Raw genomic sequence first — 23,983 nt, 5'->3', positions numbered from 1 at the left:
ACATGCATGCAAAAATGGGCAATCTATAGGAGTATCTCTGCATCAATAAGTCAGCTCTAAAGTATGTTTAGCATCTTTCTGCACAGGGAAGATGCAGGCAGGGAAAAGCCCCTAAGAGAAAATTGTAGTTGGTATCCCCAAATCATGACATTTATTGTTTATGAAAAATGCTGGGCTGCAAGCATGAGGCACTACAATGTTTCACCTAGACAAGACTAGGGGACAAGACTGAAAAAAAAAAAAAAAAGAAAAACATAAAAAAAAAAGATGCAACATCTGCCTAAATGGACAATGCAGATAGTCTTGTGCTAACTCCACTGATACACTGAGCCAGGTAGACATGCTCCAGCTGTGGTATAGAGACAGTGCCCATTAGCACTGTGCCTGAGTTCATAAGCGTAGCTGCAAGGCTGTATATTTTACTTTCCCAAGACAGGATAGTATGCACTTGCAGATACAGACACTCAAATTACATTCCAGTTTCTGCCTCAGCTTGATGTTTTCAGATAGGTTCCTTTGGTCAACATTATCTGAACAGCCTTCAAGTTTGGACACCTGCACCACTGCAGAAAATCAGGCTTACTCTTAGGAAGCAAATCACTTAGATTTGGCTGATTTGGCAAAGGCTGTTTGGTGGGAACACAAAATTTGCACTGGCTGGTTTTGAAACAGTTACTGCCAAAACTACATACCTCTAATTTTCATCCCTGCAACTGAATACTATAACCCTTTACAAGTATTTAAAGAACATTCTTGGATACTTTTGTTGTAAATGTGGTAATACTGATATAATAATTTCCAAAAAGATTATAAACTTTCCTGGCTTGCTCTGCACAGGTGTATCAGATTCTCAGCCTTCATGTACTTTGGTAAAGTTGGCTAAAACCATGCTCAGATACAAAGAGCTCTACCCTACAAACAGTCTTGTATGCAAAATAACTAAGGTGAAATTCATCACAATGAAGGCCAAATTCTGTACTCGGGAACAAGAAATCAAATACAAAGCAACAATAACTGGCAAGACAACAAAAACATTGTCAGGACTTGAGGTCTATGTTAAACCATAGATAGAACACAGATTAATCATATGACACTGTTGCAAAACTAAAATTAAAAGAAAGAAAAAACAGACGATGCCAGCGTACACCACCAGGACTATTTTATATTAAAGAGAGTAATTATTTCTCTAAGGCTTCTGCTGGAACACTGCATATAGTTCTGGTTACTTTGCTTTTCAAAATGCTAAAGAAAAGCTGGATAAAGTCCAAAGAGAAGAAGAAGAAAAGGTTCAGAAAATATGACCTATGAAGAAATTGGATTTGTTTAGTCTAGCAGACTGAAGGGAGACATGATAGCAGGCTTTCATGTATGAAAGATTGCTTGTAAGGGGACAGTAACCAATCTCTATGTCCACTGAAGGAAGGACAAGAAGAAAGCAGTTCAGTTTGCAATAAAACTGCATTATGGAAGGGCCCCTACGTATAGAGAGGTGTAAACAACTGCATGGGGAGGCTAGAGCATCTTACTGATCAAAAGGGTTACAAAAAGAGGTTGGGCGATTATGCCCTTGGGATAGTATGCTAGACTTGAGCATGGTTAACTGCCATCTTGCGTATCTCCCCATCCACCCTTGCCTAGCTCTCTGAGCTCTGAGGTGCCAGTCAACAACCCCAGCTCCTTCTCATATCGACAGCCTCGACTATCCACTCTACATCCTTCCTTCCCTGCTTACCTCACTTACATATTGTCTAGGTCTAAGGAAGCAAACACTGGGGCTGGTTAAATAAAAGCAAGGATGGAGCAGCTGATTGGCCATATAGCAGCTGAGTGGTTCATAAAATAACCTGACCAACACCTTTACCTGTGTAATTTGGGTTGCCTTTATTTACTCAGCTGCCAATTTTCATGTGACTTGTAAGGACTTCCATTGTTCAAGATTTCTGCTCCTCTGTCAATTTTTTGTTTTACTGTTTGAAAACAGATTTAAAGTTATTAGGTAAGCAGGGTGATGGAGTGTGGTCTGCTGCAGAGACATAGCCGGACATGCAGTGTGATCACGTATGCCTCATTTCCTTAGGAAATTAGGCAAAAAATTCTACTCCTACTAACTCCACTTCATTCAAAACAAGGATAAAATAATTTGGATGTCTCCATTTGCAGGTCCTAGCAACTACTGCTACTGCTGTGTTCATTAGATTGAGGTGCTTGTTAACAAGGGCAGGCTATAAAACAATACGCTAGGCTGTGAATTTAAGTTCCCAATGTCCCACCATCATTTCCTAGGGGACTTTCTTGATATTGAGTGAAAGTACCCCTAGGAAGAGCTGTTGTAGAGCGCTTTAGCTTTTTTTTTTTTTTTTTTTTTTTTTTTGACCAAGTTTTTAGGCTTCGAAAGGGCCATACAAATTTTTCCTTGGTAGAGATTAAATGGTTTCTCTAATGTTACTGGGATTTGCCAGATGGTCCTATTTCAGATATTCTAAGTAGCTGTGTTTAAGTGAATGTAGACGTGGCTGGAAAGTGGGAAAGCTGAGTTTTGTTTTTTCAGGGGAGAGAGGAAGGTATGTGTTACACATCACACTTGTTTATCTCCTGAATGACTCTGTCCAGAACAGTTTGATCTACTCCACATGCTGTACAATTAGGCAACACTGCAATATCAAACACAGTGCAAATGCAACTTTCTGAAATTTCCTCCCATTCCCAATAGTAATTATGTGAAACCATTTGGCAGACAACTTTTAATTGCTATATGCATTATGTTATATGTGATTTGAATTTAGGAGACGTGAGTCACAGCAGGCTGCACTTCTGAACAGAGCAGCATAAGAACCTGACCCTGAAGAATTTTATTTATGCCTTATTCATGTGAGCAAGGGCTAATGATGTATGAGTAAAGCTTTGCGGGACTCAACACTGCTGTTATGACCTCTGGAATAAAGAAAAAGGCCAGACGTGATCAGAAACTGGAAGAAACATGCCCATAATTTCTAAGCACTTTCCATCTCATATATGCACATTACGCAGCTTACAGTTCCATTAAGTAGCAGCATGCATGGCTGTTTTGGCTGGGGCGTGTCAAGGATTCCTAGTCATAAACTTCACAGATCATTTTATATGCTCAAAATAATGTCTTGGCAAGACTTCTTACTTCCCTGCCCCCAAGGCATTGTTTGTAATAAAAGCTTGCAAATAACTATAGCAAGCAATTTTGTTTTCCAGTCTCCCTCCTCAACATGAAAAAGAACCTCTTCCACTCTGCATTCTTCCTAAAGTGTCTGCCCCTACTCCGTACGTGCATGCTGTGTAGCAGCTGCTCTGTCAGACTCCTGCAGATCTTTGTGCAGACTAAGGGAACGGCTAAAAGTCATTACCTTTTATTTTGTGACTCAACAGTGAAGATCAGCATTCCCCTTAGGTTGTTAATCTAGACCAAGTCCATAACACAGGTAAACTGTGACAAAGGCTGCTCTATCAGTTCTCATGCAAGTGGAAAAAGCAGACAGCTGCACTTGTGATAACGTACAGGAGACTTAGGAAATTACAACCCTGGCTTTTTATTTCTCTATTTCAGTCCCTTCCAGCCACTGCATTTTAAGCAACAGCCCTTTAAGAAATTCCCGGGCACACTACCTCCTAGCACAAAATTACCCTTCCTTCTCAGGAGCACATTGCTGTTTATTCATCACTCCTGTTAGTTATTTTAAATGCATATCTTTCAAGTTGTGTAATGACAGCACAGTCCTTTTTTAATATACGTTATTCCCTTTCCCTGTCACATGACCACCAGCAGGACCCAGCTATGCATTGCACAGATCCTTCACTGCCCCTTTCTCTGACGCTGGCAAGAAATTATGCAATATTAAGTCACGGCATTATTAAGAGTGCTGTATTGGGCCCATGACTAATTGATTGCTTTTACCTAATTAAAAGAAGAAAAGAACAGAGAAAGACACAGCATTTTGTTCCAATGTGGTTACGTATTGTGGTAAAATATATATGTTCTATCTTGTGTATAACCAAGTCCTGCCCGATTGTGTAATATGAGGTTAACGCTGGAGATGCTCTGATTGATATGTGAACAATAACTTAAGTCTTTTCTTTCCTGTGTCTGAGATTATCTGGAAATGAATATAAGCTCTGTAGATGCTTGTTTACAACACACAAAGACTTACCGGGTCACAGACCGGTAACATGCGAACGTGCAGCTTTCATTCACTTTATGGGATCAAAGGTCCCAGGACATAAATGTACAAACATATGTACAAATGCTTACCTCCACTGAGCAAAACATTTGAAAATGCATGTCCACAAGTATGCCCTGAATTCTAATGAAAACCCTGGAAATTCAACCGTGTGCTTGAATTTCAATACATGCTCTAATGATTCACTGACTAGAAATACCTTGCTGAGGCAGAGACTACGTGCCTATATCTAAGGTTACCTTTGATCCACTGCTGACAAAGGAAGTACATGAAGAAGCCTTTTGATAGGAAATACTGCTTTTTGTCCCCTTTATTCCTTCATAGACAAAGGAAGCCCACTTGAACTGTGAAGCACAGTAAATGTTTTGGGTTTCAGGAATAGGGTAAGGGAGTGGGTTTTGCTTCATACTTCAAATTCTATTTCTTAAAAAGAAATGCCCTTTTCTTCTAAGGAAAAAGGCTGAAACATGACTGACAGGCTTTACTTTTTCTCTGGAATTACAGTAGTACAAAACCGTATGCTACTCCTGTATGAAAATCCTGTCTCTACAGTTAATTTGTTTAAAGCACATTCTTCTCATCAAACTGGACAACATTTGCCAACTCCCAAATCTGACTAACAGTAGACAAATGTGCTATGCACCCATTATAATTCAGAAGAAACTCAGCTGCAAATCTCTCTTCTTATTAAGGGGTTAAGACTCAGTTCAATAAACTAGCTATCCATTAATCAGACATCTCAGTTTCCCACACATGCTTTGATATGGGAACAGCCCTGCATTCGATGCAAGAACTTCAAAGCTAAAAATATCCAGCTTGATTTTTATATGCAGGAAGTTTACAGCTGTGATTTGCATAGGGAATACGCCCGCAAAGAAAGAACACTGATAAGCGGGGTACCCTTGTCAAACACATATGCACCAAGACACTTTGGAAAAAGAAACACTTTTTCACTGCAGTTCTCACGGAGTGCCTCTTTCGCAGACACGAGATAGATTTGCTGAACAATGATGAGCTGAATTCCATGCCGTCAGGGAAGGGTTACGCCCTGCATTCACATATGCACTCCTCCAACAGGTATCTGTTTCACTGGGACCTAACTGTTACCATCCTTACTGATAGTACAAGGAACAGCAATGGAGAATACGCCACAGAAAGACATAAATGGCGAGATCTTCCTCATCCGACTTCAGCAATTGAAACTAAACTACTTACCTGTTTCTGTAGGAAACACAGAGCACCTCTAGGAGGAGATTAACGTCACCCGAAAATGAGATCTTCTAAAGACTGTTTAACAGAGGTAGGACCTAATCAGCAAACAAAAGTCTACCATTCAGATGGGATGTACGAATTCCACTGAAAGCAAACCAAAATAATTTTGTGCAGCATGAAAACTTTTTAGACCTTTGCTAACTTGTAAAATGATGACAATAAAACTGGCAATAATAAACAACCCAATTCTATGTCTTCAATGCTATTCCATGAAGTTCACATTTTATGTATTTACGTTTATGTTCTTATTCCTTATATCTTTATTAAAAGGCATACTGTATATTTTTAAAGCTTTCCTTCTATGTGACTAAAACATACCAGATAAACTTGTGTAATTTAGTTTAATACCATGCAATTCAAAAGCATCTTTGTCATGTACTTAGTCTGCCCTATTATCCCTAAATTGCAGTTTCAGGATAGGTTATTAAGATTTAATTTTCTATTTATGGAACTATCAATGCACAAAAAAATATATTTTTTTTTTCTGTGTGCTAGGCATTAACAGTATATAGAGATTCTAGACAGAAGGTCCTACCTAGCAAAAGGTTCATTTATTATAGCAACCACAGTTCTTTGTGGCTTACCTTAGAATTAAACTACACTTGAAACCACACCGACTGATTATTTTTAACAAATTTGCATACTAAAATCAGAGCAGATTGGCTATTTGCATTCTTGTACCTTACTATTGTGCATGTAGATGTGAAACACTGTGTGGTATAATGTGGCAGCATGCTCAATTTGCTTATCAGCTGTTCTGCTGGGAAAGAGGCTAATGACCGCATGAAGAGAGCAAAGCAATCTCAGCTAGTATAAAATGTGAGCTGTTGCAGAGCTCAGACAAGCTGAAGATCCAGTTCTAAATTTCCTCAGTTTTCGCTTCCAACATCTGCACTTTAGAAACCATATCCATACAAATACTTGGATCCCGACCCTCTTGCTGAAAATTAATCTGTTTGTTCAAGTTGATAAAGAGCTTATGAAATAACTGACATTTTCCACTGAAAGGCTTTTATGGAGTAAGCAAAATTATTCTGTGTACAATAACTGCAATAGTTCAAATTAATTCTGCATATATCACCAGTGAAATGAATGGCACTGCAATAGAAAATAATCTTTCAAATCCTTAGGGTATCATCAACATATTAGCCAAGGCTAAGTCCACGACTACAATGGAGTGAGACCACATTTACACTTACAGAAGTGAAACCATTATCAATGTTGTCCTAACTACTTACTGTATATCCACTGTTTATTTCCAACTCCATTTTTTTGCAGTCTCAAATGAAGCAATATTAACTAGCTTGGCAGTTGTAACCATATTCTGCAATTAATATTCAACAGAAGTGAAAAAGGACCCTGAACTCCGAGAAAGGGAAAGTATGTGATTCCAGGATTCACCACAAGAGTGATCAATGGATTCACCACATAAAACATCCAGGGGATGCCATCCTGGGATCTGGCTACTGGTTTTAACAGCTCATGTTCTTGAACATATCCAAATGACAGCAGGTAAATTCCACTAGAAGTGTTTCAGCAAGCCACTCATCCCCTGCCCACTAGGAATTCCAACATCAGCAGTAAGAGTGTGAATCGGTGTTAGCTCACAAAGGTCAACAGAGCTAGGCTTGCACACTGTGACAAGACCTTGAACCTAGAGGTGGAGACATGGTAAAATTATGGGTCAGATTATTACCTCTGTCATTGTGGTGAATTTCTGGTGTAATCAGGTAGTTCAAGGTTGAATTGATTTTCTAAAGACATTCTTTAAAATGTAAAGATGGGTCCAAAATACAAAATTTTCATCTCGATTTGAGTATTTTTTCCAAACTGTGAGGAAGTTTGAGTTGTTCTACATGGACTCCAACAGGTTTTTAGGTAGCTCTGAGCAGCTCATTTCAGAATGACCACTGACTGAGGTTACATGGATCTCACACCACCCTCCAAGCAGGAATCTTCTGATGAGACTACAGGTTCATCCATACACTTTTGGGTGAAATAATAAAGAAATTTTGGATGTTAGTTTTCATTTTGAGGGGGATGGTTCCTGGTTGCCTGCCCCAGTTTCCTCGCTTAATGTAAAAACACTTTTGAGGTTCTCTTACAGCCTTTCAGATCTACCCTCAGCTTGACTTAGAGCCACATGAAGAAAAGCTTGACTGTAACACTGCTAAAGATGTGCACTCACATGGGCAGCAACATGACTTCTGTGAGACAATCCCCCGCAGAAAGTCACTGGTGTGTGCATAGGGCTTGGCGGACTGAACGCTGAGAATTACAGCTGCCTGCCAATGTAGCCTGTCCAGGTAGGATCACTCAGTGCCTCTTTCTTGCTGGTTTTTGTTTCCCATCAGGGCTCTCTTCACTACCAGCACCCAACTCTCCCTTGCTCCCAGCTCTTTATCTTGTGGCACTGGAGGCTTTTCTTCTACGAATCATTACACAACGAAAAGCCCTGCTTCTGAGGACATGCTCTGTCCTTTAAGTTCGAGGGGCAGACTGGTTTCGGCCGTGCCCTACCACACAGTCCTGCAGCTGTCACTCCCTGAGCCAGTTTCCGAGGGCACTTCCCGGGACATCCCGCACGGCGCCGCCGCCTGGCGCAGCCGCCGGGCTCAGGCACCGCTCGGGGCTGCCAGGGGCACCCCGGTTCCCCCCCACGAGGCCGCGAGCAGACCCCATCCCGCGCCCTGCCCGGGGGGCGCCCCGGGGACACGTCCGTCACCACGGGGGCAGCGCAGCGCAGCGCAGCGCAGCGGGACGTGCCGCCCCCGGAGCCCAGCCGAGCCCGGCCGGGCCGAGCCGCCGCTCGCGGGGCGCCCCCAAGCGGCGCGGCCGGGAGCCCGCCCTGAGGCGCGGGGCGGCCGCGCGCTGCCCCCGCCGGTCCCAGCCCCAGCCCCAGCCCCGCCGCCCCGCCCCGCCCCGTGCCCGCGCCCGCGCCGCGCGTGCCCCCGCCGCCGTTGCTCCGTCCCTGGCCGCTGCGCGCCCGGCGCACGCCTCCCGCTTCCTGCCCCGGCGGCGCTGATTGGCCCGCCGCGCGCCCAGGAATGCGGGCGGCCCTTTAAAGGCGCGCGCGGCGCACGGCGCCCGCACTGCTCCCGGCAGCGGCACCCGCACGGCGCGCACGGCTCCCGGCACGCGCCTCGCCTCGCCCCGGAGCGCTCGGTGCGAGCCCAGCCGCAGGGAAAGAAAGGAAAAGAGAGGAGAGGAGACAAGACAAGAGCAGAGCGCAGCGCTGCACCCCCGCAGGTAAGCGCTGAGGCGGCTCCCGCCGTGCCCGCGGCACCTGCCCCGCGGCCGTCGGGGAGCGCCCGGTGACCGCTCCCTTTGCCGTCCCCCGCAGGCAGAGCTTCGCCATGGGGCCGGCGGCGCTCCTCGTCCTCGTTCTCCTCCTCCTGCGCGGCGGCTCGGAGGCCCGGCGCACGGCAGGTAAGGTGCCGGCGGGGAGGGATCCCCCGGGGGGACCCGCTGGGGCCGCCCCGCTCCCAGCCCCTGCCCCGGCGCTGTCCCCGTGCCGCCGGGCTCTGTCCGTGCGCTAACGGGGGGCGCCGCACCGAGCGGGTCGCGCTCCGCTCCGCTAGCGGGGCGTTGAGCAGCCCCGGCGGGGGCACGGTCGCGCCGTGTCTTACCCGTGCCTCACGGTGCTTGCTCTCGTCTCTCCGCAGAGTCCAGGGGTGATGATAACAGCGTCTTCGATCTCTTTGAGCTCATTGGCTTTATTCGCAAGGGAGCTGGGCGCCGGGCGCCCGGGGTGCACCTGGTGAAGGGACCAGAGTCCTCCAGCCCCGCTTACCGTATCGAAGATGCCAGTCGCATCCCTGCTGTCCCTGACGCCAAGTTCCAAGACTTGTTAGATGCCATCCATGCCGAGAAGGGCTTCATCCTTCTGGCCACTCTCCGGCAAGCCAAGAAAAGCAGAGGCACGCTGTTGGCTGTGGAACAGAAGGATGGCTCTGGTCATGTCTTCAGCCTAGTTTCAAACGGCAAGGCAGGCACCCTGGACCTGAGCCTCTCCGGTGATGGCAAGCAGCAGTTGGTGTCTGTAGAGGATGCCTTGCTGGCTACGGGACACTGGAAGAACATCACCCTGTTTGTGCAGGAAGACAGGGCTCAGCTTTATGTAGGGTGTGAGAAAATGGAAAATGCTGAACTGGACATTCCCATCCAAAACATCTTCACAAGGGACCTGGCCAGCAGTGCCAGACTCCGTATCGCCAAAGGGGGAGTCAATGACAACTTCCAGGTAAGGCATTGACTTGTGTTTTTGCCTAGTTATCTTCTTTCACTTGCCTTGAAGGTACATTAGCTAATCAACCAGCTTAACAGCTGGGGAGATATAGGTAATAGGGAAGAACAGTTCTGCTTCTGTATGTCTCATCTGTACCGCCTCTAGATGTACTAAGCTTTAGCAATGGAATTTGAAGGGTGAAGCATTAGATCTGCGGAGCTAGAACTCTCTGTAGCAGTAAGTAGAACCTGAAGCTTCTGAACAGGTAGTTGTAACTTGAGTGCTCAAGTTACAAAAGATTCAGGGATTCATGCTTTATTTCTTCCTGCTTGAAAAGTTGCCAGGTCTTTGTGGTCAGGGCTGAGAATGTTAGGAAGCAGGGCTTGTTATCGTTCAGGAGAATAAGGTCATTTGTTTCACCTTGCCATCTGTCTTGTGAAACTACTCTTACTGAACTTAAGTGACCTTAAATGTCTACAAGCTCTCGCTGTGCAACTTGCACTCCTTTCCTTTGCAGTTGCTGCAAGTAGCTGTAATTCTTCCTCTGTCCACAGGGACTGCTGCAGAATGTGCGGTTTGTCTTTGGAACAACTCTGGAAACTATCCTGAGGAACAAAGGCTGCTCCAGCTGTAAGTCTGCAATCTCCTAAATCCAATGACCTATTAAATATAAAATTCCTCAGTGCATTAGAAAGACAAGTTGAAACAGAACTCAGAAGTATGCTGACATGCAAATCCACATTGCATAAGGAATAAGATTATTTTTTTTTGGAGACACCCTAATGAATCTGGTGGCAGCTGTTTAACAGGTGCTACACTGGAATGATAAATGCACATTATTAAAAAACATGTGATGTACATAAACTTTATTTCCTTTGTCTCTTAGCCACTAGTGCAATCATTACTTTGGACAACCCCATGAATGGTTCCAGCCCAGCTATCCGCACTAATTACATTGGCCATAAAACAAAGGACATCCAAGCTGTCTGTGGCTTTTCCTGTGATGAACTAACCAATATGTTTGTGGAACTGCAAGGGTTACGGTCCATGGTTACAACACTTCAAGACAGAGTTCGCAAAGTGGTGAGTACTGGTTAAAATCACAGTACCTTTCGTTAACTGTCACTTAATGAATTGTAACTTGTCCTTTGAGCTCAGATAAACAGTAATAGCATTCTAGCTATGCCTTCTGTGGAAAGGGGTGTCTTCTGTATTAACTTCTAATTATCTTCCCTGCTTCTTTCCCCTGACCCCCTTAAGACTGAAGAAAATGAGCTGATTGCCAAAGTGGTCCAGATTACTCCTGGAGTATGCATTCATAATGGGATCTTGCACAAAAATAAGGAAGAGTGGACTATTGACAGCTGTACTGAATGTACTTGCCAGGTAAGATTCCTTGCATTCATAAACTCTCTACATACAGAATCATGACTTGAAGTTTATGAGAATTCTAAATAACATTTTCTTTGAAAGAGCAAATCCTACACAGAACTGGATGTACTATCATACCAGAACCGTTCAGCTTGTATTTTATCCTGCTAGATTGCTGGTATAAATGTAGCTTTCATGTAGTGTTACTGCAGTAGTACTTTGAAGAATTATATAAAATATCACTGTTAGAGATTTTAATGCACGTTTAATACCATAATTTGGGGTGTCTCTGCTCTTTACATAATCCATGCGTAAACTTAAAAGCTAGCAGCAATAGACAGAACATACTTAGTGTACTACTAGCTTTCCTCCCTGAAATACTTTGAATCCATATTCTGTCATCATAGAATCATAGAACAGCTCATGTTGGAAGAGACCTTAACCATCCAATTCCAACCCCTGCCATAGACAGGAATGCCACCCACTAGACCAGGTTGCCCAGGGTCTAATCCAACCTGGCCTTGAACACCCCTTGGGATGGGGCATGCACAACTTCTCTGGACAGTGTGTTCCAGTGCCTCACCATCCTCTAAAGAATTTCCTCTTAATATCTTAAAAGAATTTTGGAGTTATCAGTCAAGCAAAGAGCAGGTTAACTTTCCTGATGCTGTTTAGAAACTAAAGGCTGAGTATTTGTAGATGTGCAATCCAGGATGTCTCTCAAAGTTCTGCATCTGCTTCTGTCTCTTGGCTTTATATTCAGCGAATGTTACTGTGACTTCTGCCTTTGCCAGTCTCCTTCCTACCAACCCTCTCATTCAATGTTGGCTGCAGTTACCTTTAATACAGTCATCTGCATGGGGAAACAGAGGGATTAAAATGGCAATCATGAGGGCCTTCTTCTGACCAAGCTGCTACCTTCAAGAAGTAAAACTACAGGCTATGCTTTAGCTCTCATTCAGGCTGGAGGTGGGCGGCTTTTATCCGGCCTGCTTGGCTTAAAGATCAAAGACCTTAAAGTATAAGTTATGGATTTCATAGTGCCTCAGCCAAGTCCACTAAACTCATTTTATCTTCACCATATAATCAGCTTAAAGCCATATTAACAGAGGAGAAAGCTGGCTTCTTGGTTCTTTCCCTTGAAGTCTGACCTTATGCTTGGGATATCATGTGGTAATCCTCTTGCTAGTTTCTGGTAGTTATTCTTGATCAATGTCTGCAAAACCAAATACTTCTCCTCTGGACTGAAATAGTTAAATGCTATGGATGGAGGGTGAGAATGGGATCAAGTTTAAGATATAATTCATGAGTAGTCCCTGGTATCATCTCTAGATACAAGAGTTTCTGTTTTGAGTTTAAGTTGAGCTGCAGAAAAGACTTTATCACTTGATATTTTCAGCTTGAAGTTCAGACTCCAAAGTTATGTTTATATTTGCTTATTGTGATTCTCAATTCTTTACAGAACTCTGCCACTATATGCCGCAAAGTGTCTTGCCCTCTCATGCCTTGTTCCAATGCCACTGTGCCTGACGGGGAATGCTGCCCCCGATGCTGGCGTAAGTACTTAATACCTTCACATTTGTGAATCGCACGTGTCCTATTAAAATTACTGTATCTCCAACAGGTTTTAGATATTCCTGTCCTTTACGTAGAGAAAGGAGGGATCTGGGGATACATTTAACTACTCTTAATCATGATCTAATGGAGCTCTGAAATCCAAAGAATATAGAATATCAAAACCAGGCAGGCAGAACATGCTTTCGAGGTGTATTAGACAGCTCCAGTGCCTTGTATTCACTACTGAATACCTTTTAGTAGTGGAAGCTATTCCACATCTCAGCAAGTTAAAATATTCCAAGTAACGCTGTCTTTCCATATCTGTAAAGTAGCTATGAGCCAAGCATAATCATAATGTTTAAATGCGTTTCTAGACGGCTTCTAAATACAGTTCCTCATTAATAAATAAGGAACTGTAATGATTGTTTTCCTTAAATGAAGCTTGTATGCTGTATGCAATTGGCCTCTGCTGCTATGGCTAGATTTCTTTTCTCCCTTGCAAACAAAACAGCTAATTGAACTTTTCCTTAGTGAAAAACTTTGCAAAACTGACTGAACTAGTATTGGCCTATGTACCTTACATAAGTATTTCAGATGACTTTTCTGAACTCACTAAGTGATGCATGTAAGCACTAAATCATTCATCTTGTACAGGAGAGGAAGATGCATGTAGATTTTGAGGGCAGTTGTGTATTTGTAAGAGAACAATGGGGGGACTATAGGAGACATACTTGGAGTCTTATTCAGGGCTGTAACAGAGCTGTGCCCCTTTACAGCTAGCGACTATGCAGATGATGGATGGTCTCCTTGGTCTGAATGGACTTCATGTTCGGTGACCTGTGGCAATGGGATTCAGCAGAGAGGGCGTTCCTGTGACAGTCTCAATAACCGCTGTGAAGGGTCTTCTGTACAGACTCGGACTTGCCACCTTCAGGAGTGTGATAAGAGATGTAAGTACTTAATCTGCTTAATCTGGTAATAAAATACAGGCTGCTTTTAGTGGCTTAGTACTAACAGCAAAGATCATCCTGTTGCTCTATCACTGGAATGGAGCATTGGCTTCTAGCTTTAAGGACTAATATTAATCAAGTAAAGTGGAGCAGATAGCTGATACAGTAAATAAACATGTTTGGGCATGGCTTCCCAGATGAAAAATTAATGCCAGTTTTGGTGTGCAATTCCCCTAGCAATAAAATAGCTTTATCTGTGATAGTATTAAGGTTCTCCAATAAAGAGTTATTGGCACAATTCTGGTACTAGCTGTGTTTTAAGTGCTATGCAGTTAATCTCTTAAAACTCTTCTTTGAAAAGTCTAATAGACATCTTGTTTGTAGTTAAACAGGATGGTGGCTGGAGCCACTGGTCACCATGGTCGTCATGTTCTGTCACTTGTGGCACGGGCATGATCACTAGAATTCGTCTCTGCAACTCTCCAGTACCACAGCTGAATGGCAAACCTTGTGAGGGTGAGGCAAGAGAAACCAAGTCCTGCCAGAAAGATCCTTGCCCAAGTAAGTGTACAGTTGCTAATTACTATTTGTTAGCTTAAACAGTGAACTTCTGAAGTAGAAAATTGCTATATAATGTATTTTTAGCAGTCTTTTCTCTTTAAAATTAGATGTGGGCTAAGGAAAACCTTACAGGTTAGATTTGGACAAAGCTAAATTGTTCTTTTTGGTAGTTGTGGTCTGACTATTCCATGGAGCCTATTAATTAGGGCTGCTTCTGTGAGCTATGTCTCAAGTGCTCTCACTACGGAAGTCTAGTCCCTAGTTTGTACCTGGTAGCTTCCACTTAATTTAAAGCTATGTTTCAACTTCTATTTCCCTTCAGTTAACGGCAACTGGGGACCATGGTCTCCATGGGATGCTTGCACAGTGACATGTGGAGGAGGACTTCAAAAACGCAGCCGTCTCTGCAATAATCCTGAGCCTCAGTATGGTGGGAAGACCTGCGTAGGTGAGGCTAAAGGAACTCAGGTCTGCAACAAACAGGACTGTCCAATTGGTGAGTATCCCTTTCCCTTAAATATCTAAAGGCTGTAGTCAATCTTGACAGTAATGTTTAAAAAGTATGCCAAAGCTTGTAAAACTCAAGTGCTAGAATTTTAAACTGGCATATTGGCAAGACAGTGTTATAGTAGCATAAGTGTCTATAATCTTAACTTTCACTTGTTTCTCAGATGGGTGTCTGTCTAATCCCTGCTTTGCTGGAACTACGTGTACCAGCTCACCTGATGGTTCCTGGAAGTGTGGTGCCTGTCCTGCTGGCTACCATGGTGATGGTATCCACTGTGAAGATATTGATGAGGTAGGAAGATAAGAGTATTTTTAAACTTAAAAGGGAACGGAAGAAAATAAGAACTACCAATGCATTAAAAACACTAACTGTTTTCCTGTCTTGCTCTTGCATTAAAGTGCAAAGAGGTTCCTGATGCCTGCTTCCACTTCAATGGAGTGCACAGGTGTGAGAATACTGAACCTGGGTACAACTGTCTACCTTGTCCACCACGTTTCACTGGGACACAGCCATTTGGTCGTAGTGTTGAGGATGCAATGGCTAACAAACAGGTATTTTCAACTCTTCTGGCTTACAAAAGCTCAGGGTTTCTACATAGCAGAAAGCAGCTATGTATTTCAAGGAAGAAGGACTTTGTCCATGTTCTGTGATTCAGAACAAGAGAAGCCTTAAGCAATTGTAGTTGGAGTTCAAAATGTTATTAGCTTTTTTTAAATGTCCTCTCCAGCTACGGAGGGTTCTAATGTTTCATGTAATTTCAGGAGAGCAATTGCATAAGTATGCACTTATGATCCAACAGCATGTATCTTAAAGATCTTTTAGTGTTTGGGTCCATCTGAAAAGATTTTAAGAAGAAAAATAACTAGTGCTAAGACAGTTATTGGAGTTGGAGAAGATTAAAACGTAATACAAGCTTTTATTTTCTGATTGAGATGCCAATGATCAAAACAGGCATGTCTCCTTTTATGTATTGTCAGAATCTGGGGGAAAAGGAGGGATAAAGATTTTCGGTGGATTTAATTTCTGTGTGGTCCTCTAGGTCTGCAAACCAAGGAACCCATGCACAGATGGAACACATGATTGCAACAAGAATGCCAAATGTAACTACCTTGGCCACTTCAGTGACCCAATGTATCGCTGTGAATGTAAACCAGGCTATGCTGGCAATGGCATAATCTGTGGAGAAGACACTGACTTGGATGGATGGCCAAATGAGAATCTTGTCTGTGTTGCTAATGCCACTTACCACTGTAAAAAAGTAAGTTTATCTACGCAGCTATTAAACTACCCTCTTTGTTTAAAAAAAAAAATATATATATATATCCCTCTGTCACTGGTATTGTTAGGAGGCCCTTAGTGTTACCTTAAACATTCCTGCAGCATGGAGGGGGGGAAAGAAGCCTCGTGATCTAAATGTTTGTTAGAAGTGTCCTGGAAGGAATCTAGTTTAGACTATACCTGTATCAGCTTTGCTTTGACAAATATTTATCTTCAGGAGAAGTACAGGATAATAAGAATCTCAAAAGCAGCCAAGTGTTTCATTAAAAAATTATTTGAGCTATGGCTTTCAAAGACTCACACTTGCTATATGACTACTTAAAATCAAGAGAATTACAGTATGATTAACCTGATTGAGGTATTATGATTTTGCCTAATGACTATATCTTAACAGCTAAAATCCCTATTGTAATTGTGCCAAAAGTAAATACATCTGCATTTTTATCCTTTCTAGGATAACTGCCCTAATCTCCCCAACTCTGGGCAGGAAGACTATGATAAAGATGGGATTGGTGATGCTTGTGACAATGATGATGATGACGATGGTATTCCTGATGACCGGGTAAGCCAATGCAAAAGAATAGCCTTTGAGAATGTAGCTCTCCTCTTCCCCTTCTTAAGGCTGGGGTTTACCTTCTCTCCTTAGTCTTAGGGGAGAGGACCATAGGAAACTGCCACTGACAGCAATCCCAGAAGCCTTTGTATATGCATAACTACACAGACAAACCTTCTGCAGCTAGGCTGAGCTTTGGGAAGTGAACCTCTATTATTCAGCCACTCCCATGCTTATGCAAGCAGTGGGGAGTTCTGAGTTAGAAGCGTTCTAGTTCTGTTCTCCTGCCTTTTGTTTCTCCATTCATATAGCAGTGTAAGCAGAATCTGATTAAAGCTTTAACTTGACACTTTTTTAAAACTTGACTTCTCTCTCTTGCAGGACAACTGTCCATTCATCTACAACCCACAGCAGTATGACTATGACAGGGATGATGTTGGTGACCGTTGTGATAACTGCCCCTACAATCACAACCCTGATCAGATTGACACTGATAACAATGGAGAGGGAGATGCATGTGCAGTGGATATTGATGGAGATGGTAGGTGTCCTCTAAACACCTTCTTCTAATCAGACTGATCAAATGTACCTGATATACTACTGATTTCTTACTAGGAACTCATGTGAACACAAGTTATCATCTCCAGTGGTTTCAGGGTATTAAGACTACTAAAGTAATGCTTACAGCTAATGGAAATTCACTTTGAAATGTATGCATTTTGGCACAGTTAAGTTTTAGCTCTGTTCCTAGAAGGAAGAACAGAAACATGTGGCAGAACTAGTGATGAAGTCATGTTTCAAAGTGTTCAAATGCTTTCAAAAAGTTATCAAGAAGCATGTAGCTTTGTATAGTCCTTTGTAGCATTTAAACACTTTTAACATGCATTCACAAACTCATCTTAATTTTGCAGGGGTCCTCAATGAAAGGGACAATTGCCAGTATGTCTACAATGTAGACCAGAGGGATACAGACTTGGATGGTGTTGGAGATCAGTGTGATAACTGTCCACTGGAACATAATCCTGACCAGGTAGAGGATTTGCATTATATAAGTAGAACATTGGTACAGTATCCTGTGTATTGTAGGATATTTGAACAGCAAAGTACAGCTTAAATTTAATTTCTGACACTTATTAATTTGCCAAATGGTGCCTTTATCAAATACCATTTCTTCACAGTTCAAACAGTATATTTGCCAAAAAGTAATCCTAAAGAGGATCAATTCTAGAGAGGATCCATGGGACTGTTTGTTACATCTACTGCTTTTGTAAACACCTCTTAGGTTTGTCAACTGTAATGATTTTTCACTGTAAGGATTTAAAATACCTGGGATCATTTCATGAAATACAGAAGGGTAGCAACCATCCTTTTCATTAGCTTACTGTATTAGCTTACTGTATATGTAGTCTATGACACATGCAAGTGGCTAATCCTACAGAAATTCTCATAGCTAGTCAAGACCTTCTAAACCTAATAATGGATTGCAAAGCTTGCTTGCTCTGAAGTCTGGTTCCAGTCTTCCTAGGATAGAAGCAATAGCCAAAAGCCTTAAACATGTTTTTAGGGCTTGCAGGACGTATTATATATTAAATGTTAGAACCAGTTAATATTATGACCTGATCATACCAGAGTTAAATGCTGCTTTGCATTTTGCTTAAACATAATTTCTTTAATTTTTAAGTCCAAAACAGTTAAGTTCAAAGGCTTACCTCTTCCACCAATAAGGTGAAAGCAGCATAGCTTACTTTTCTCTAGGGAAAGTATATGACACTAAGTTCCCCTTTATAAAACTTAAGGGGGATCCAGCCTCTCACAACTTACTGGCTCAAAAACAGTTGAAGACAAATGGATAAGGCTTGTGCTGTCCTGTCCAAGGCTTTATGATTAGTAAAGTACAAGGCTTTAGGATTAATAGCTTCAGGGAAATAACTGGAATGATTGAAAGATTAAAGGTGTTGCAAATCAGTGAAATCTAGTTCAGTATTGTCTGTAGCCTAACAGCAGTATTACTTAAAGGATTTAAACTGAGACTACAAATTTCTTAAAACTTACTTGTCACTCACTTAACTACTTGCACACCTTAAAGATCTTCATCCACTTTTTACCCTATTCTCTACAATTCATTCTCCACAATTCACAGGCAATGTCTCTTAATGCAAAGTCTGAATATGTCTCTTAATACCTTACTGCAACCATCTTATCTCTCAAAGCAGAAATCCTATTTAACTCAAGCTATTAAGGCCCTCATTTCAGTTTGGCTTATAAGATGTTCCTTATTGTTTTCCCATTCTTAGGAAGACACTGATTCTGACCGCATAGGTGACGAGTGCGACAACAACCAGGACATAGATGAAGATGGCCATCAAAATAATCTTGATAACTGTCCCTATGTGCCCAATGCCAATCAAGCTGATCATGACAAGGATGGAAAAGGTGATGCCTGTGACCATGATGATGACAATGATGGTATTCCTGATGACAAAGATAACTGCAGACTGGTTGCCAACCCAGATCAAGCTGATTCTGATGGTAAGACGGCTCCTACCATAGTAACACTTTAAGACTATCTCCCAATAGTTCATATCTTTTTTCATGCTGTTTAGGGTGGGACAGATTATCCAAGTAAGATTGTCTGCACTGATATTATAGTGCTCCTTAGGAATAAGGAATAAATGACTTATTGGCTAGTGTATGAAGTATCAGGCTGGAGTGAAAGTAACTTATGGCTTCTGCAGTCTGCCAGCAGTACCTGGTCAGTCTGAGTTTTGCAGTGAAGCTTTCAACTCCAAGTTGCAAGACTTGAAAAACTATGCTAGCAAACAACAATTGTCTGATTGCTCAGAATCTGTCATGGTGAAATTACTTGCATCCTGCAGGTGATGGACGTGGAGATGCTTGCAAAGATGACTTTGACCAAGACAGTGTGCCAGACATTGATGACATCTGCCCTGAAAATGTGGACATCAGTGAGACTGACTTCCGAAGGTTTCAGATGATTCCCCTGGATCCCAAAGGGACATCCCAAAATGATCCAAACTGGGTTGTGCGTCACCAGGGTAAAGAGCTGGTTCAAACAGTCAACTGTGACCCTGGCCTTGCAGTCGGTAAGGGAAACTCTTACAGGCATTACACTGGGCGGCGTGGGGGGGGAGAGTGGTGAAGACAAAACTGAGAGGTTAATAAGCTTCAGAGTTGCAAAAAATCAGAACCTCAGACTTTTTCTCTTAATGCCCATGTAGGTTTTGATGAATTCAATGCTGTGGACTTCAGTGGCACCTTCTTCATCAATACAGAAAGGGATGATGACTATGCTGGCTTTGTATTTGGCTACCAATCTAGCAGTCGTTTCTATGTTGTCATGTGGAAGCAGATCACACAGTCTTACTGGGACTCCACACCAACCAAAGCTCAGGGCTACTCGGGTCTCTCCATCAAAGTAGTGAATTCTACCACAGGTCCAGGAGAACACCTTCGTAATGCTCTGTGGCATACAGGAAACACTCCTGGCCAGGTAAGAGAGGCACTGATAATTTAATCCTTGTATTGTAAGGCATACTGTTCTTCCAAGAAGCTGAACACTTTCAGGGGGTCTGCAAATGCTGCTCAGAATGGGGTAGATTTTTTTGGCAATATAATAATGTTAATTATGTAATCTTTTGCATGATTATGGATAAAGTTAACAGGATTACATGCTGCAGATAAGCTTTCCAGCAGCGGTGAATCAATTGACTCTGGACTGCTAGCATAGGCTTACTTTGAAATATCTAAATAGAAATTTAAATGCAGGTGATCTCAAAAGACCCCCATTACAGAACCTACTGACTACTTTAAGCCTTTGCTACTCATAGAGACTATAGTCAAGGCACCTTCGTATCAGAACTTCTATCTCAGACCTCTGGCTAACTGAAATCCTATTTTGTAGGTAAGAACTCTGTGGCATGACCCTCGTCACATAGGCTGGAAAGACTTCACTGCATACAGATGGCGCCTTAGCCATAGACCAAAGACTGGCTATATCAGGTAAGCATCACCCTTTAATCTTAAGTAACTGTCACAAGAAAACTGGATGTCTGCAGAAGTAAACCTAACAGAATCTTGTCAATGACTAAACTATTGTCTCTTTGTAGAGTTGTAATGTATGAAGGGAAGAAAATCATGGCAGACTCAGGACCGATTTATGACAAAACTTATGCTGGTGGTCGGCTAGGATTATTTGTCTTCTCTCAAGAAATGGTGTTCTTCTCAGATCTTAAATATGAATGCAGAGGTAAGGAAGACATTGTATTGAAGAGATCCTATACAAATGAACTGATTATCAAGAAAGCTGCTCTCAAGAGAGAATAAATCAAAAAATAAGAGCTAAGGGGGAAGTTCATCCATGATCTTGCATGGCTTGGTTTCAAGTGAGTTTTGCAGATAGAAATGGGAAGAGTTTTTTGATAAAATCTTCACAGTTAAAACTTGAATGCAGAAAATGTATAAAATCTTCAGAATATTTCTATCCTGCTCATTCAAAGTAACAGGAATCCCAGTTTCATACCTGGAACAGGCATCTCTTAAAGATATTGACTAAAATGAATCAACAGCTGATAAAGTGAAAGGTGAAAATGCAAAATACTGACTTTGTCAAGAGTGTATGACATGGGAAAATACTCATTTGCTTAAAAACAAGTGAAGTACAATATGAACAGCCTTCTGCTCTTGCAGTTCAGTGGTAATATGGGCACCTGGAACTAGTCACATGCACTAGTTGCCCTTACACTGTGACTTCAGGAATTATGTAATGGTTACATGGACTAAAGTCAAACTTCAAGAAAGTACCTAAGTGCTTTCAATATTCTTTACCAGTATGTTCTTTACAAATATCTCTAGGATTTGTCTTAGACTTAATCGTGTATAACACAGAAATACTTCATGTCTTAATCTTTTTTTCACAGATCCATAATCCTAAGGTTATTGGATTCAGAGACTATTTTAAAATGCTGGTATTGCACCTTCTGAAACGTTTAGCCTTACAAATCCTGGGACCATTATATTACTCCTTCCTCTCTTCTTTCTGCGTAAATGTGGACTCGAAACACATTACCTGCCTCAAGAGAATGCTTTTGAGAGAATGAAAGTGAGAACATACTTGGTATCTGACCTCTGCTGAAATGGAAGGAAACAAATGTGTCTTGCAAATGAGAATTGTCTTCACTGAACAAGCACACTTCTTTCAGTAGGAAAGACATTTGTTTGCTGTTTATCACAGTGCAGTGTCACTGCCTCTCTAACTGGAGGTCCCATGGAGTAGCATTTTTAAAAAAAAAAAACATCTTTGGATGTGCTGTGGACTACTTAAACTGAAGACCTTTCATTGTGTGGGGGAAAGGGGCTTTAGGTGGGAGGGTAAACTCTCCAAATCTTTATGGGGGGTGGAGTTTTTAATGGGGTCTCTGCTACCTTGGTTTACATCCATGTAACTTGCAGAAATGATTATCCTTGTATATGTTGCATCTTTCAGATGAAAACACAGCCCTCAATCTTGCTTGGGTGGGTTAGATCAGCTGTTCTACACAGGACAAAACATATCTTAAACCTGATTTCTGTGATGGGAAGGAGGATGCAAATTGGCACACTGGATCACATGAGCTTCTGGAAAACTGGGATTTAAAATAAGATTCTGTTTTTTCCTGGTTAGATGCAGATCTTTCTTACCTTTTAAATGTTTTCTTTCAGATATGGTGCCAGAAAGCACCATCATCTCAACTAGCACTGTGCTGTTCATAAGGAAACAAGCATGTGCTTCACATTTTATGGTTAAAAAGGCACAAAAAAAGCAATGACAACATTCCTTTTCTACATGCCATAGATGCTTTAAACCCTTCACTTCTTTGGAGGGGAGGGGGCCTGTAGATAAAATACTGAAATTGTAAAATATTTATTTTTACCTATCTTTGATATTATGACTGAGGGATTATTGATTAAAACAATGAGAAATGCGTCAAGACTATCCACCTAATCATTGTTACAAGTCTTCACAACTGTAAGATTGTAAATACAGATTATTTATTAACTCCTCTATATTGAAACTAGAGGGTTTTAGTTGAGCAAAATCTTGTTTGGAGCAGATAGTGGTGATGTATTTGTTACAAAGAGCAGTTTTCCCATAATGGCTTTGAGGCACAGGGAAAAGTGGCAGGGTGGGGAATGGAATGTTTGTTTTTCTCAGTCTGAGCTCAGTGCTGGCTTTTCCTTTCTTTGTGCAAGGCAGTTGGTAGCCTGGCAGTCAACTGTGCTGTCAACTGTGCTGCTGTGTTAAAACTCAAGCCCTTTCAGATGGGAGCAGTTCCTGTCTCATCCATAGCTGAAGGAATGCTGTTTATCATCTTAACAGTTACTGAGTGCTGTGAAACATCTGCAGTGCTCTACTACTGGTCAGCAGGCCTGATATAGAAGCAAAATACCTGCCCTGAGGAGATTGCAGAAAGAGGCAAATGACTACAGTCAATAACCATTTAGTCTCGCTATTTGTGCTGCTACACACTAATTATTGTAACTATCAATGTGCAGCTCCTAAAAAAGAGTTCTTCACAGCCTGGATAGAATTTCAGGAACTTCTTGCAGAGGAGGGAGAGGGCTTGATGTATGTTAATAGACTTTTTCCCCATAGAAGGGGCAGCATTCTTATGCCTATAACATTTCCTTGTCTTTTCAAAAAAGGAAAAGAAATGAATACAGTGAAAGTTTTACATACAAATATTACCTCATTATTGTGTGACTGAGAAAAACCTTTGGATTAAGCAGAGTTCAAATGTCTAACAAACTTTAAAGCTACTGTAGTACTAAAGAGTTAATGCTGTACATAGTCAAACATTTCTTTGCAGAAAAGTGTATTCCCAGTAAGGAAATGGCATTGGAAAAACATGTCAAAAACAATTTCTAATGTTATATTTTTCTGTCATCTTGTATACCATTGCTTGTATTTTTATAAATTATTTTTCTCATTGCCATTGTAACAGTTAATCACAATTGTGTAGATATGCTATTTAAATAATTTATCATGAAATGCTACCTGTAGAGTTAGTATTTCTATTTTTATAAAATGTTTGCACACTGAAGATTTTTTTTGCTTCCCTCCCAATGTTTTTGCTAGTGTAATTTTCTAAGAACATGCTTTTTTTTTGTAAACGTTTTTAACCGTTTTCAAGTTGTGTAAGTTGTACAATAAAGCTTCTTATGTACAAAGAACAATAAACCAACATGGACATTTATATTTACAACTGTGTTATCTAATGTTACTTTTGTTTTGTAATAGTTGTGGGCCACTGCTATGTGCTACCTCGCTTTCTTTTTCATGTCAAATTAGCTTTCAAAGCAAGATATCTCTACACTCTCTACATTATGACTAAACAGGACATAGATGAGCTTTCACCCCAGCTATAATAGCTTTAACTGAGCTCTTTTGCAGTTAACTATCATGGAACAGTTGCTAAAGGTAGTGTTGTGGGCTCCTCCAAG

The 23,983-nt window shown here is 41.7% G+C and overlaps 1 protein-coding gene across 1 annotated transcript; it reads left to right on the top strand.

The window, feature by feature from the left end:
• Positions 1 to 8,574: 8,574 nt before the first annotated feature.
• Positions 8,575 to 23,745, top strand: THBS1 (thrombospondin 1). Its single transcript, XM_082762581.1, has 22 exons — positions 8,575 to 8,726; positions 8,821 to 8,906; positions 9,143 to 9,720; positions 10,260 to 10,335; positions 10,592 to 10,788; positions 10,966 to 11,091; positions 12,539 to 12,632; positions 13,410 to 13,583; positions 13,968 to 14,144; positions 14,467 to 14,640; positions 14,816 to 14,943; positions 15,051 to 15,203; positions 15,692 to 15,910; positions 16,385 to 16,492; positions 16,865 to 17,024; positions 17,395 to 17,513; positions 18,778 to 19,012; positions 19,360 to 19,587; positions 19,723 to 19,994; positions 20,406 to 20,503; positions 20,611 to 20,750; positions 21,421 to 23,745. The coding sequence occupies exons 2-22, from the start codon at positions 8,834 to 8,836 to the stop codon at positions 21,426 to 21,428; spliced, it is 3,537 nt and encodes a 1,178-aa protein (XP_082618707.1). The 5' UTR covers positions 8,575 to 8,726; positions 8,821 to 8,833; the 3' UTR covers positions 21,429 to 23,745.
• Positions 23,746 to 23,983: the final 238 nt, after the last annotated feature.

This window comes from Aythya marila (genome assembly GCF_965140915.1).
Source record: "Aythya marila genome assembly, chromosome: 5".
In the NCBI taxonomy this organism is placed as follows: Eukaryota; Metazoa; Chordata; class Aves; order Anseriformes; family Anatidae; genus Aythya; species Aythya marila.
Note: the sequence above shows the minus strand (reverse complement) of the source record. Positions and strands in the feature narration are given on the sequence as shown.

Bases quoted from the DNA above. Each gene is read 5' to 3' on its own strand.
- THBS1 (XM_082762581.1), top strand. From the start codon at position 8,834: ATGGGGCCGGCGGCGCTCCTCGTCCTCGTTCTCCTCCTCCTGCGCGGC. The intron at 14,944-15,050 runs GTAGGAAGATAA...CTTGCATTAAAG, and splicing joins ACTGTGAAGATATTGATGAG to TGCAAAGAGGTTCCTGATGC. The intron at 17,514-18,777 runs GTAGAGGATTTG...TCCCATTCTTAG, and splicing joins TGGAACATAATCCTGACCAG to GAAGACACTGATTCTGACCG.